Source organism: Silene latifolia, chromosome 1 (assembly GCF_048544455.1).
Source record: "Silene latifolia isolate original U9 population chromosome 1, ASM4854445v1, whole genome shotgun sequence".
NCBI classification, from domain to species: Eukaryota; Viridiplantae; Streptophyta; class Magnoliopsida; order Caryophyllales; family Caryophyllaceae; genus Silene; species Silene latifolia.
In genome coordinates this window covers 4,175,410-4,190,977 of record NC_133526.1, presented here as the reverse complement: position 1 = coordinate 4,190,977, position 15,568 = coordinate 4,175,410, and the positions used below count along the sequence as shown (strand labels likewise).

The 15,568-nt window shown below is 36.2% G+C and overlaps 2 protein-coding genes and 1 long non-coding RNA gene across 3 annotated transcripts in view; 1 reads left to right on the top strand and 2 right to left on the bottom strand.

Moving 5' to 3' along the window:
• The window catches only part of LOC141594372 (rop guanine nucleotide exchange factor 14-like), a 206,763-nt gene that overhangs the window by 175,191 nt on the left and 16,004 nt on the right, over positions 1-15,568 (top strand). The window lies entirely within an intron of this gene.
• Positions 300-2,156, bottom strand: LOC141594171 (anamorsin homolog). Its single transcript, XM_074414351.1, is given in 5 exon segments — positions 300-613; positions 1,251-1,325; positions 1,749-1,816; positions 1,819-1,866; positions 1,968-2,156. Coding segments are annotated over 5 exon segments (405 nt in total). The 5' UTR covers positions 2,152-2,156; the 3' UTR covers positions 300-583.
• On the bottom strand, positions 5,602-7,729 carry LOC141594185 (uncharacterized). Its single transcript, XR_012522041.1, has 3 exons — positions 7,614-7,729; positions 6,104-6,158; positions 5,602-5,655 (listed from the first exon to the last, which is right to left on the bottom strand). It is a non-coding gene; the product is annotated as an uncharacterized LOC141594185 (long non-coding RNA).

Here is a 15,568-nt window from a genome sequence, read left to right as displayed (position 1 = left end):
TTTTGACTTTGGAGACTGATTTTGTTCGTGTCCAAAAGTGGTCATAGGGACAAAAAACGTATTTACTAAACTAGCCAAACATAAACATGACTCGAGGCAAAACAGGGAGCGAATAATGAGTCGGATTGAGCTAAATTAAATAATTGTTTCAAAAGACTGATGAGGCTCGATACTGCAAATTTAGTGCAAACCCCTCCTGCTATGCCCTCCCTCAAAAACCATGGCCTGTCTGTCACTCAATGCTAAAAATATCAACTTTTCCATTAAATAGGGTCCTGTTATCCAACGTGCACCTGCAATGGCTGCAACAAAACACTAGCAATCGAGTCTAACCAACATACAAGTATACAACCATATGTTTGAAACAGCGCCTGGCATAAAATGTCATGTATGCAAATATTCAATTACTCACTATATAATTATTATGCTCACTACGAAACCCTCTATGATTTGATGAACCAAGACTAAGAAGTTGCAGTATGCCTGAAACAGAACGTAAAGCAACCTGCTCTATGATTTCCGATCAGAAACAAAATTGGAGTCCACAACAAGGCAGCTGAGACGAACCATTGTTTCACATCATTCATATATCAGCAGTAAGGGACAAAACTACCTGCAACACAAATAAAGGCAAACTATATTAAACAAGTTGTAGATGAAACCCTTGGTGTCTAAAATGAGAGTGAGTCTTGTATGAGTCGGTTATTTGATTATGAGAAATTGAGAGTCCGCGAGATGGAATAGTCTAACATCTTAACCAAAGTAATACTGAGGGTCTAATCGAGATGGAATAGTCTAACATCTTAACCAAAGTAATACTGAGGGTCTAATCCTGGTCAAGCCAGTATTGTCTTACAAGGGCATGTCTAAAATGCCATATAGTCCACTCGGTTAGCGTGGATGGGAATGAGGTAGAGAGTTTTTTGTAATTTATCAAAAACACAACCAAGCGGAATTTGAGGTCTGCGGTTTACTTTCTTTATGTCCTGACCAAACGCCCATAAGAGCGCTAATGGTCTCTAGATTTGAGGAGAAAGTGTAAACTACCAGATCAATAAGCATGTACAAGATGACTTTTTGATATACACTCTAGTTGTAAGAGTTAGACAAAAACAATTGCTGCAGAATGAACCATTCATCAGGCATAAACAAGGCACCATTGGAATGTGAAATCAGTTTTGTCTAAGGAAAGAATACGAGAACGCATCAGGCATAAACAAGGCACCATTCATCAGGCATAAACAAGGTACCTTTTCTCCAGGTTTAAATGGAGGTTGACCTTTGTAAGGGCATGTGCTGCATCTGAAAGCATCCCCTAGTCCACACTGTAATACGAGAACGCTCATCAGCAGAAAAATCACTAATTATGTTTAATAAAAAAATAATCTTAACTCAACTTGTTGATAGGACGATCTCAACACTATGGGCAGCCCATCAAGAATTAGTTAACCCAACCAAAAAAAACTCAAAAAATATATAACAATGCAGTTTTAGTCTGTACTACCTCCATCTCAATCATTTGTTTACCTTTGATAAAAATACCCCTCATAAAGAATAAAAAAAGGTAAACAAATAAATGGGAAAAAGGGAGTGTAATGATAACGAATATAACAGGTGTTTTCACTGTTTACATGTGGGCTACTATCAATTTGGGCACATCTCATGCTATACAAATAATCAATATCCACATGTCATGCCTCTTTGACCTTTCCACTATCAAATAGCATACAATAAAATGAAACACATACACTGCCACATCCAGATCCAGATTGAAGCAGTTCCATTGTTGAGTCCAGTTTGTCTACTTTCTCGCTCTCTTCGCCCTTCCACAGACGCAATTCTTGCAGGCTTTCCTAGTGATTCCCACTTCGATCACCAACCGTAATGACCGCTTGAATTAATAGCGAGATACTACGATAGACTATTTGATGAGAAAGAAATATTTGGAGACAAATAAACGGCCCTACCAGGGGGCAATTGTGGCTTTTTACGGTCTTCCTCAGTTAACAAAGAGTCCTCATCGATCTGATCAAAATCGTCACTAAGTTGAACCACAGGTAAGCCTTTTGATACTTTAAGGGGATACGATGACCCGAGTTTCCAAGATGGCTTTTTGGCTTTGATCTGCAAAATGAGAAACACGCGACTCATGACGAACAAATAATCACGGCCACTTCAAAGAACTATGTTAGCGATTTGTTGTCAACTACCACCTACATTGCAATGTAGAAACATTAAATGAAATCACTCGACAAGAGTAGGCTTAAACCACACATACAAGGGGGGTATAAAAATATATCAGTGTGTTCCAAATCAGATACGGAGTATCAAATAGTTTCTTTATAAACAAGTGGAATATCTAAAACGAAACTTTCAATCTGTCTATGTCAGATGACGAACAGAGAGCTATCAAATGAGATTTTTAAGTAACACTAAAATTATTTACGCCTCTCTAAAAAATATTATCCCTAGTCACCATAGGTTATTTTCAATTTTTCATCAAATAAATGCGGTAGAAGAAACATTTGACAACAAGGAACAAGACAAAAGACGGGGGTAAAAGGATGCTCTGCAATTTGCTAAGAATCAGTTTATTTTGCAGCATCAGTTGATTTAAGATTTTGGCCGAGTTGGATCAGGAAGGAGCCATCTTGAACGCAAAAGCCTCTCTAGAAAATATTATCCCTAGTCAGTAGTCACCATAGATTATTTTCATCAAATAAATCTGGTTGAAGGAACAGCACAAAAGAAGGGGGTAAAAGGATACTCTGCAATTTGCTAAGAATCAGTTTATTTTGCAGCATCCGTTGATTTAAGATTTTGGCCGAGTTGGACCAGAAGGGAGCCATCTTGAACGCAAAAGCTCTACTACCAGTTGTTCAGGATGTTTATAGTGTTGTTAAGGAACTATCGTGTTCGCATAAGATTTTGGAGTGGGTCAGGGTAGTCGCTATGGTCCGAGTTGATGCAAGGGTGGTCTCGAATCAGGTTTGATAAGTAGTTTTGAAAAACTCACTCCGAGATAATTAACCTTTGCGAGCACAACGAGAGTTCCAAAAATTCCGGACAAACAGAAAGAAAAGGCAGAGAAGAAAACAGATACTCAAAAGAGATTCAAGAAAGCTGACAAGTGCAAGCCAACAAGTGCCTTGAGAAACAACGTGGCTTATGAAAATTAACAAGAAGTAGCACAGGAGACAAACTCTAACAAAGTACTTATAAAGTGAATGGAAAGGATCGATACCAATAATTCTATAAAGTAATAGCACAAATAGGCCCTTACAAACTAAACCTTGAACTCCCGAATATACATCTAATGGTACTGTTGAATAGTTTTCGGTTGAGAGAATCCACTTTAAGTATCTTCCTGGAGTGAAGAAAGTATCTATACACCGATAGAAAAAAAAAAAAAAGTATTGTCAAACTTATGCCCTGGCAAAAAAAAGAAGGTAATGGATACACATAACAACAATTTATGATGCCTAACAAAACAAATAACAGCGTAGAGTACCCTTTCTGAAGGAAGATCAGCCCCAAGTTGAGTAAGGTATATAAGAACTTTTCCATCGGCTTTGCAACTCTAAACAATTCGAAATGAGAGGAATAGCGGGGAAAGTCACGTATTTTGGAGACACCAACAACGATATCCACAGAAGATGAGTCAAGGACAAGTTTACGATGAATTCAAAGCATTAGATGATACTTTGGACCGACAATAGAATCAAATAGTAGTTAGTACCCCCTCACTTCTATGACATGAAATTAAAAATGGGGAATAGGTTAGTAGTGTTAAAGACAAGAAAATTACTTAAATTGGCGACACTGGGTGATAACCATAGCGGTATCAAGGTCTTTGATGCAGCAAACTCGCATCCCTTGTGAATTTGGATATGGTACTCAAGCAACAACACCTCATAAATCGATAATTGAAGCGTCATGATTATATGCCTAAATTAACTAAAAATCAGCCACCATCCGAAATTACTCAACATGACAATAAATCCGAATAATAACTCATTCAAAATCAACTAATTATTAATCAACTAATTGTAAGGAGAAAAATGATGTGAATTAGGGTTTGGGAAAAGATGAGATAATTAAGTTAAATAAGCCAGCAATTGAACCCAAAATAACTACAAATACACAAATAGAGTGGTAACAATAATAATAATAGAATAGAAGGGGTAAATAAGTGAAAATTTGAGTAAAAAAGTGAGAAGTTGAAAATTGGGGTTAAACTGAAAAAGCTTTACTTGGGAGAGAGGAAGAGAAAGTCATATGTAGTGTGAATGATGACACCGGCGAGCGGTAGGCATTTGGTAAAACAAGCGTCGGTGTTGTTGACGATTAACAGCAGTAGGGCGGCAACCCAAGCTAGATGAAGAAGGTGGCGATACAATTTACAGGTCAAGAATGACAAACAAATCCAGGATTTTATTTCAAATCAATCAACTTATTCAACTCTACTCGGCTCGCTTTTCTATTTCATTCATTTTAAGGGTTCTTTCGAATTTAATTTCGACTTAATTTACTTCAGTTCAGTTCAACTCACTCCATCTTAATTGAACCTAAGTACGTGCAAACAAGCCAAAAACTGTCCTTAAAGTTACAACCTCGGCCTTGGTACGAAATGAACTTGGAAACCATTTAAAAAGTCATAACTTGAGTTCTACAACTGATAACTAAGTGATTCAAATTGGAAGTGAAAGCTTATCCTCTTATCTTTCCAATGTCACCTAAAACGCTCTATTTGACCAAGTAACGAAGAAATGACGGCCTTTTGACGTTCAGTGCGTGTTACCGGGAATGCGCAAAGAAATTCGATCGACATACCTTATAAGTCGATCGACAGGTCGACAAGATGAACCTCGACACAGGAAAGCTACGAATTGATGATTTGTGAAGTTGTCGATCGACTAACCTCTTTGGTCAATCGACGAGCTTATTATGTCGATCGACTAGAGCGCGTTTTGGTCGGATCTTTAGTCGTGGCTTTGGCCCATTATTTAGTTAATTATTCTAGTTTTATGGACTTAGTATAAAACGCTTGTGAAAACAAAATTAGGCTAACACAGTAGCACTCACTCCTCGAGTCCTCTTCAACTCCTCAAGTGAAACAAATTCTTACTTGTACAAAGCAACCTTGCACAAGTATACACTGAAACAAATTCTTTGACAACTACTTTTACACTAATATGAGCATGATTTTATCGTAATTTGGACCCATTTCACACAAGACAAATCAAAGAAAAATGCCCCATTTGCCTAATTCATTTAAAAAATATACTCCCTCCGTCCCGGTCAATTGTTGTCCTTTCGTTTTGGCACAAAGACCAAGGAATGAGGAAAAGGCCAATAACTAAATGACAAGTGCACCAAATTGAATGAAAATGATCAAATTACTCATCAAGTTCATCCTTAAAATAGAAAGGACAACAAATGACGGAGACACCCCAAAATGGAAATGGACAACAAATGACCCCCAAAATGGAAATGGACAACAAATGACCGGGACAGAGGGAGTAGAAGTTATAAAAACAAAAGATGGACTTTAAGAAGAACACAAAGTAAAACCCTCGAAAATGAAAATGGAAAAAAATGTTTCCTGAGATGTGCTTGTTATTATCAGGAATAGAAAAACCACAATTAACAGATCTGGGCAAGCAAAATCAAACACACCCATTTAAAATTCAAATCCAAACCCTAAGTTTTTTACAAACAGTTTACAAAAGAAACTTAAAAATTAAACCTTGCACGGGGATATTTGATAAAGATGTGACCATATTTGCCGAATTGCCGATATTTATGGGTTTTTAATAATTTGACGATTCACAATCTCAGTAACATATTAACAAGTAAAAGGTGTGGGAGAAGGAGGCAACTTTAAAGTAGAAGCATGGAAATAACATCTGATTTGTACAAGGATGGATTAGAAAATTGAGCATCACACAAAAAATATCATAAATTAAACCCCATTAATGAAAAATACGATACGTTCCACCACTAAAAACATCAGAATAGATCGTAATCAAAGAAAATAAACAAACAAGATAAAACAGCAAACCGATGAATAAAATTGACATGGATGAGCCTAAAAAATTACCTTTTCAATATAATGAGGCAGGAAAGTGGGGAGTGAGGTGCTGGAATGGAATGACCTAAGTAAAAGCAATCAACACATCTTATTAGTACTGTTCATTTGAACAGCAATGACATCGACTCCACTTAATCGCTGAACGCATCACATAAACAACAATTATCTAACAAATCACAACAAAGAGTAAAGTTACCATATATGTCATCCAGGTGCGACCTTCAAGACGAGAATCGTGCTTAATATTGATACAATCGCCCAAGGTAGCAAAGGAGGTTGTGGAAGGAGGTGAGATTAGTTTGAGGTGAAGAAGAAGGTTTTGATTAACAAAGGAGAGAGGAAATAGCAAAATTGCAGAAGATTTTATATAAACGAAGTAACGTAATCAGATGGTAAAATGCTAAGCGAGAGTAGCTTTGTTGGGTTGACTTGCTCAAAACGCGGTCTAATTACGGTTTATGGAGGGATTAGTATAGAAGCGGGCTTTTAAGATCGGCTATATTTGGCAAGGAATGTAAGTTCACATTATGGAAAAAAAAAAAAAACTAGTTATAACTCTACGAAGTTTCATTGACGATTCTAGAATTTAAACATTTAAAAGTCCACGCGTCAAGCACACCGCTAATTGTATACTTTTCTCATCGCATTTATATTGTCCCACTTGATTATTGTTACATTTATGCCGTTACATTTATGAAACGGTTTTTCTAAAATGTGCCTTAAGGGCACATGTTAATAACCTTAATATGGTAAGATTCAGGGGCGGATCAAGGATTTGAGTAAAGGGGGGGCACACTAAGAAAAAAAATTGCGGACAACATTTATACATTAATTCAAAAAAATTTGAGGTTCTAATAACAATGGAGAAGAGGTCGATGTGGTTTTTTGTGACTTCCGACTCCACAAGTATTGTAAGCTATTAAGAAGCCATGGTTTCCCTATATTTAGTGATGTGTACTCTGGCTTTCAGTGGTTCAGATACTGATATATAGGCATTAGGAGGGGATGTAGCTCAACTCATCCACCAGTATTGCCCCATAAACCAGACTCTGTGCCCTAATAAGAAGCCATGGTTTCCCTATATTTAGTTGAATTTGGGGAACAAATTAATCGAATTAATCAAAACTTATAACTAATAAGAACAAATTTGGGATTTAGGGTTTGGGGAACAAATTACTCAAAACTAATAAGAACAAATTAATTGAATTTGGGGAACAAATTAATCGAATTAATCAAAACTAATAACTAATAAGAACAAATTTGGGATTTAGGGTTTGGGGAACAAATTAATCAAAACTAATAACTAATAAGAACAAAATTGGGATTTAGGGTTTGGGGAACAAATTAATCAAACTAGTAAGAACAAATTAATTGAATTTGGGGAACAAATTAATCGAATTAATCAAAACTAATAACTAATAAGAACAAATTAATCGAATTAATCAACAACAAATTAATCGAATTAATAAGATTATAAGAAATTAAGAGAAGTAAGAACTGAGATTCTGAGAACACATACCGAGTAGCAGGCGAGTAGTAGTACCGCGAGTGGTGGAGTGTCAGACACTCAGACGGCCGGCGGCACTGCGGCAGGTGGTAGTTGTCTTTATCGTTCTATTGTCTTTGTGTTTATGTCTTTATGAGTTTATGTTTATGGTTGTTTTGTCTTTGTATGTCTCCGATTTTGTTGTAGTTGCATGGGCCAAACAACCAAATTGGTAAATAAAGTGGGAGTTAATCGCTAAATTGGTAAAAAAAAGTGTAACTTGTGCCGAATTGGTAAAAAAAGTGCAAGAATGTGACAAATTGACCATAAAAATTTCACCATATTTAATTTACTACCTTAATAATTTGATATGACTAAACTGCCCTTGCCATACTCTTAATATATAATCCGAAAGCTGACAAATAAGTCATTTTATGTTTGCATATTAGTCAGATGTAATATATGTTTCAAGATTGGTTAATTATTTGGGTTCAGACTTGTTCGAGTGAGTTATTATTATAAATTTATAAGTTTACGAGGACTGAGAACGGGTTAATTTTTTTATTCAAATTAGGTTGATTATGTGTCATTCAGATACGAGTAGATCTGGTAAAACCAGCCCTGCCTAATTGACTAGACCAAAAAAGATGACCCGATACTTGAAATTGACCCAAATTAAAACCCTCTATGTGACTCAAAACTCGAATTGACCTGTCCGACCCGAACATTGACCCGAAAATGACCGGACTCAAAATAATCCGTCCCGTTTGACCGAAAATGACCCGACCAACATATCAAAACAGACCCGAAACTCGAAAGGATCCGGCCCAAATTAAAACCCTCAATGTGACACCCGAATTGACCTGTCCGGCCTGAACATTGACCTGAAAATAACTGGATCCAAAATAATTCGACCCGTTTGACCAGTTATTTTGGTATCATTTTTTAGGTCATGTATATAATTATGATAAATGTTAAATACGTCGCAAGAAATGTTTATCTCAAATTTGGGTTGACTTGGATCACTACGTACTTTGGGTTACGAGTTGAGTTTTTGTCAGGCGAGTTTGACTTCAAAATGTCGGGTTGGACTTGCTACGTGGACGAGGGTAATTTTGTCCACTTTAGTTGGAAGAAAAGAAAATGAAAACAATATGTAGCATTTTTGGCCAATTTGTCACTACCTTTCACTTTTTTTACCAATTTGTCTCAAATGATACTTTTTTTACCCATCCGGCAAACTACCTCCACTTTATTTACCAATTTGGTAGTTTGGCCTAGTTGCATGCTGAATCAAAGTCAAGTTTTTATATTTCTGATTTCACGACACATCAATAGTTTTTCCAATTTAATTTTTTTTCTTTGGAAGTAAATATTTAGGGAACATATCATGTGGTGTTCCTTACACCGCAACTTGTGAGAGTCTTTGAGGTTCTAGAGTAATGTTCGTTGTAAATCATGTGGCGTATGCTATAAAAACTCGAAAAGTTCATTTATCAACTACGTATGGTATTCAAGTTCATTTATTTCCCAAGAAAAGTCCAGATATTTTTTCGTGCTAGATTCAGCTTCAGTGGACATAGTCGGCTTTTCAGATCTTGACTTTACATTCTAAGATAGATATCACTTCTTGTTTCATGTTTTTTCTTTGGAAGTTACTTGTAGAGACATTGATGTGGTCTCTGTGTGAAACGCGATTGAAAGATTCAGAATCTGGTTATCAAGACTCTCCTATTGGGCATACCGGATTCCTTTTGACGCTCACGGATTTTATTTTCTTTGGTTTCCTTGTGTCTAAAAAACAGTTTTAATGTTGCCAAATTTCGATTTTAGGTCACAAGTATCAAGTGACTTTAGCATAAACAAGCAGATTTTAAGACTTCAGCATTCATTTTCATACTGTAGAGTTATTGTATGGCTTTGTAGTAGTTTTGGTGTAGAAACTATTGTCATTTTATATGCAGGGTCTCAATAGTTAGTTGATTGGAGTTCAGACTCTTGTGTTAATGATTGGCTACTACGGAGTATTTTAGTATAGATTTGGTATGAGCTAGGTGACGGTCTAGTTCAGTGTGTCATTATTTTTTTTTTTCAGAGTTTGAAAATGGGTCAAGATAAATAAAGTGGGATTGGGATGGTCTTAGCGCATTTTTTTTGGACGAAAAACAAAATCGATCTGAATGAATCGAATTTATAGGATCGAATCGAATCAACTTATAGGATCTGAACTGAACTTATAGGATCTGAACTGAACTGAACTTATAGGATCTGAACTGAACTGAACTTATTGGATCTGAACTGAACTTATAGGATCTGAATTGAACTTACACGGTCCGAATTTAAATTAACTTAAATTAATTTATTATTATTATTATTATTATTATTATTATTTGTTATTGCTATTGTTATAGTTATTGCTATTGTTATTATTGTTCTTGTTGTTGTTGTTGTTATTATTATTATTATTGTTGTTGTTATTGTTATTATTATTATTATTATTATTATTATTATTATTATTATTATTATTATTATTATTATTTGTTGTTGTTGTTATTATTTAATAAAACCGCAACTTTATTGTTATTATTATTATTATTATTATTATTATTATTATTATTATTATTATTATTATTATTATTATCATCATCAAAAAAACGCAAACTTTTATTGAGATTAAACAAAAAAATTACAAGAAATTAGTGGGCAGCCAAGGGAGAACACTTATAAGAAAATATAGTCTAAAACACAAGGTAAGATAATAACCTTTTCCCGCTTTATATACATTGGTTTGTTCATACTTACATTACGATAAAAAATAATGAGAAAAGTGATAATTTTTTTAAAAAAAATAATAATGTATATATGTATCGAATAATTAATAATATCGAATGTTTTTGCGTCGGTTTTTAAAAATAATACTCTGTATATAACTTTTCTAAACTGAATTTATAGGATTTGAACTGAACTTATATGATATGAACTGAACTGAACTGAACTTATAGGATCTGATCATAACTTATATGACCTGAAGTAAACTTAAATTAAGTGATTTAAGTCCAAAAAAACAGGGCCTTAGAGTTGCATTGGATTTGCACTTTTGTCCTGTTGAGTCTGTTTATCTTTTTGATTCTCTATTTTGAAGTGGTAAACTGGGATGTCCATCAAGGTAATAATGTGTCATTCCCTCGTCACAGGTGCGCTCACGAAGAGCTGTTACTTTGTAAATCCTGAAATACTGAAATCAAGCTTAGTCAGAACATGCTTGTTGTAGAATACTGCTGGAAGTTGCCTGGAACCTTCGCCTATTTTTTTTTTTTTACAGTGGTGAAAAGATGTATTACATAACGTTCAGGCTCAATTACACTTTCGCGCACTATATAACAATCTTATTCCGTAATTTGTGATACTTGGTGTTCGGATTCCGGAATGCTTGTTGAATTGTTGGTCAACAAATTTTCAAATATTCCCTCTTATTCTAGATAAACCTCCTTATTCATAGGGGCACTATAATTAAGGAGAGGGATTAAAATAAGTTAAATTATTGTAGTGGGGTTAGGTAATTGGAGAGAGAGAAGGTATTGTGGGGTATTATTGTGGGTGAAATGATTAAAATAAGTATTGTTGTGGGGTAAGTTGATTAAAATAAGTATTGTTGTGTGGTGAGGTGGGGTATTGTTGTGGGGTGAGGTGATTAAAATAAGTATACAACTTTACTAAATAAAGAAATAGAGAAGATATTATGAATAGACGAAAAAAGAAAGAAGCAATGTTATGTAGAATAGGAGGGAGTATTATTTACGGAAAATGCACGCGGTGCCCTTGAACTTTGATGTTTTGCCCGAAATATCCAATTTTTTTATCCGGAAAACTTTGATAGGCTATAACTCGTGTTTACGAACTCAGAAAGTGACGATTTTTTTTTTTAAATTGATTATCTTTTCGAGAACTACGACTTGAAAAAAAAAATTGTCGCGTTTGGAATTCCTGACAAAGAGAGATGGTCACTCAAAGTTTGTTCGGTAAATAAAACTTTGACGTACAAAAACTCCTAGCTACGGGATCCAAATACGACAAATTTTTTTTTTCAAATCGTAGTTCTCGGAAAGATAATCGATTTGAAAAAAAAAATTATCACTTTCTGAACTCGTAGACACGGGTTATAGCCTCTTTAAGTTTTCCGGAACAAAAAATTGGGTATTTCGGGCAAAAATCGAAAGTTCAAGAGCACCGCGTGCATTTTCCCTATTATTTATTACATTATTTATACCCAATTATGGTCTTAATATTCAAATCTTACCTACATTGGAATTTGATATTGTCACCTAATGTAATGCATAGTACTCCGTATGAACAAAGAATTTCAAAAACTATATTTGACTTTGGAGACTAATTTTGTTCGTGTCCAAAAGAGGGCATAGGGACAAAAACGTATAGGGATTGGGACTCTATAATCAACGTTACTCCCGGCCTCTTACGTCCCACCCTATTTTGCTTCATTTTACAATTTTGTTACCCATTTACTAAAATGTGTGCAAACCTTAATACTTCGAAAGTCGAAACTAATTTTTGTTTAAAAGATTGATTAGAATGTTTTAAACAGAATTTGAATTTGTTCTAGAAGATTTTATATAAACAGAGTAACGTAATCAGATCGTAAAATACTAAATAAGAGTAGCTTTGTTGGGGTGACTTGCTCAAAACGCGATATAATTACGGTTTATGGAGGGATTAGTATAGAAGCGGGCTTTTAAGATCGGCTATATTTGGAAAGGAATGTAAGTTCACATTATGTATTTGACTATTTAAAACTCTACGAAGTTTCATTGACGATTATTTTCTTATGTTGGTACTTTATGAAACTGTGAAGAAAAAACAACATTTTCGTTTGACCGTGACTATGAGAAACTAAGTATATAGAGTCAAGATGAATGTTGGTGATTAAAAACTAGGGAAACATCTTCATTTTACTACTATTATTATGAACGTGTCTTTTTATTTGAAATTACGTAAAAAATAATAATAAAAGAAATATAGTACTCCATAAATGAGATGGATGAAGTATACAATTGGTCGTAAAATTCAACTAATGACCAACTCCCACCATTTGCCAAAATCAGGCCCGTCTATTAAGGGGCGCTCTATGTGCATTTGCACTGGGCCTCAATTTTTTGGGGCCCAAACTTCGCAAACCCATAAACTAATTGAGGAAAAAAAAAGTAAAATTATGAAGTCAAAGATACGGTATACTTATTACTACTATAATCCATACTCCATATTCCAGTCCTCAATCTCATCCTTCCCTAAATAGAATTATTTTCCTTCCCAAAAAAATTAAACTTGCTCTTTAATCTTCAATCTATCTAGGGTTTTTTTTTAATCTTTAAATATGACTATCCCAAATCAATTCACCACAAAGCATTCCAAGTTTTCAATTGAAGAAATTAGAATCAAAACTTTGTCACTTTGTCAGTTTCAAAGAAATCGAAATAGGTAATATTTCTTCTTAACATTATATTCTTAATGAATTCTAATTATAATTTTAATGAATTCAATGATAAAGTCGATTATAATTGTTTGATAGAGGAATTCGCTTCAAGAAAAACTATGCGAAAGAATCGCTTTTTGAATAATTTGTGGTTTGCATTGATATTTTATTTAAACGATTTTTTATTTTGTAAATTTGAGGCCTCAATTTTTTTTTTCCGCACCGGGTCTTCACTTTTCTTGAGACGGCCCTGGCCAAAATCCAAACCCAAACCCACCTTTACATGAAATTAAAAGCAAATAAAATTTATGGGTACTATGGTATGGAGGTGGATAGCATGGGGAGGTCGGGAGGTTTAGCTCTTTTATGGAAGAAGGAAATTGACTGTGTTTTTATGTCTGCATCGGTTCACTATATGGATTTCACTATCAAGGGGGAGCAAGGCGAATGGAGACTAACGGGATTCTATGGTTGGCCCAATGTTTCTGATCGACATCTGTCCTGGGAATTATTACGGGTTCTTAGCAGACAATCCTCTCTGCCGTGGGTTTGCATTGGTGACTTTAATGAGATTTTATTTTCAACGGAGATGAAAGGGGGAAGCCGACCTCAATGGCAAATGAACAATTTTCAAGCGGCGGTGAATGATTGTGGGCTTCGAGATGTGGCGTGGGAAGGATACAATTTTTCCTTTGACAATGGTCAGGCAGGGGACGCTAATCGACAGAGCATGATTGACAGGGCAATGTGTACGGTTCCGTGGCTAGATTTGTTTCCGTTTGCTCGGCTTTTCTATCTTGAACGTGAGTGGTCGGATCATTCACCGATCAAACTGGTTTTAAATAGAAGGGAGATGGAGGGAGTGAGGCGACGTCAATTCCGTTTTGAGCAATTCTGGACCGAGGAGGAAGGTTGCGGGGAAGCTGTTGAGAGAGGCTTTTACAGAGGGAAGGGCGACCTGGTGACTATGCTGCAGGCTTGTGCAACCGAGTTAAGGGCTTGGAAGAAAACTAATATAACTAGAATTGGTAAAGATATGGAGAGGAAGATGAGGCGTCTTGCACAGCTAAACGAAGCAGACCGGAGTGTGGAAAACGTCCAGGCACGAAACAAATTGGTAGCGGAACTAGCTGGATTGCGAAAAAAGGAAGAGCAATATTGGCGTCAACGATCAAGGGCATTATGGCTCAAAGATGGAGATAGAAATACCTCGTTTTTTCATTCGAGGGCGGGTGATAGAAGAAGAAAGAATTATATTGCAAATCTCGTGGGTGATGATGGCACGGTTCATACGGGGGATGAAGCAGTTTCGAGAGTGGCTAATAATTACTTTGAAACCCTATTCAAGTCGTCGAATCCAGTAGACTTCAATGATGTTTTGCACGGTCTTGAAAACCGTGTGTCAGCTCCTATGAACACGTCTTTAAAGCGAGAGTACAGGGAGGAGGAGATTTTGGAGGCTCTACATCAAATGCACCCACTGAAAGCTCCGGGGCCGGACGGGATGAACGGGCTTTTTTATCAATCTTACTGGGACATAATTGGGTCGGAAGTGGTAGCCACTGTTCTTGCCATTTTGAGAGGTGAAAGATCGCCACGTGATATAAATAAGACTAATATTGTCTTGATCCCAAAAAAGAAAGCTCCAGACAAAATTCGTGACTTCCGACCAATTAGCCTCTGCAACGTGGCCTACAAGCTTGTGTCCAAAGTGCTCGCAAACAGGTTAAAGCCGTTCCTGGGGGAAATAGTTTCGGTGAATCAAAGTGCGTTTACTCCGGGGCGGATTATATCTGATAATGTGTTAATTGCCTTCGAGATTTTCCATTACATGAAGCATTCGAAATCCACTGAGGGACATATGGCCATAAAGCTAGACATGGCTAAGGCCTATGATCGAGTCGAGTGGTCCTTCCTGGAGCAGGTTATGATCACGATGGGTTTTGATTGTGCGTGGATTGATAGGGTGATGAAGTGCGTCAGAACGGTTTCCTTTGCTGTTCTAATCAATGGGACACCTTCACGGGAATTTACGCCGTCACGGGGCTTAAGACAAGGTGACCCTTTATCGCCTTACTTATTTATTCTCTGCGCGGAAGCTTTATCTAATCTCATGAAGAGGGCGGTGGAGGCGCGGACATTGCATGGTGTCAGAATTTCGAATGGAGCACCCGAGGTTTCACATCTCCTCTTTGCAGATGACAATATCTTTTTTGCTAAAGCGACGGAGGCTGAGGCTGATGTAATTAAAGAGGTGTTGCGACGGTATGAAAGTGCATTATGTCAACTAGTTAACCTTGATAAGACTACTATTTCTTTTAGCAAGGGGGTACCACGAACTAAGAGGAGTAATTTGGCGACTAGGTTGGGCATTGTCGAGGTTGATGAGCAAGCGAGATACCTTGGGTTACCCACGGTGGTTGGAAGATCAAAAAAGGGTCTGACGGACATAATTAGGGATAAGCTTAGTAAACGATTACATGGTTGGCGCGGGAAATTGTTG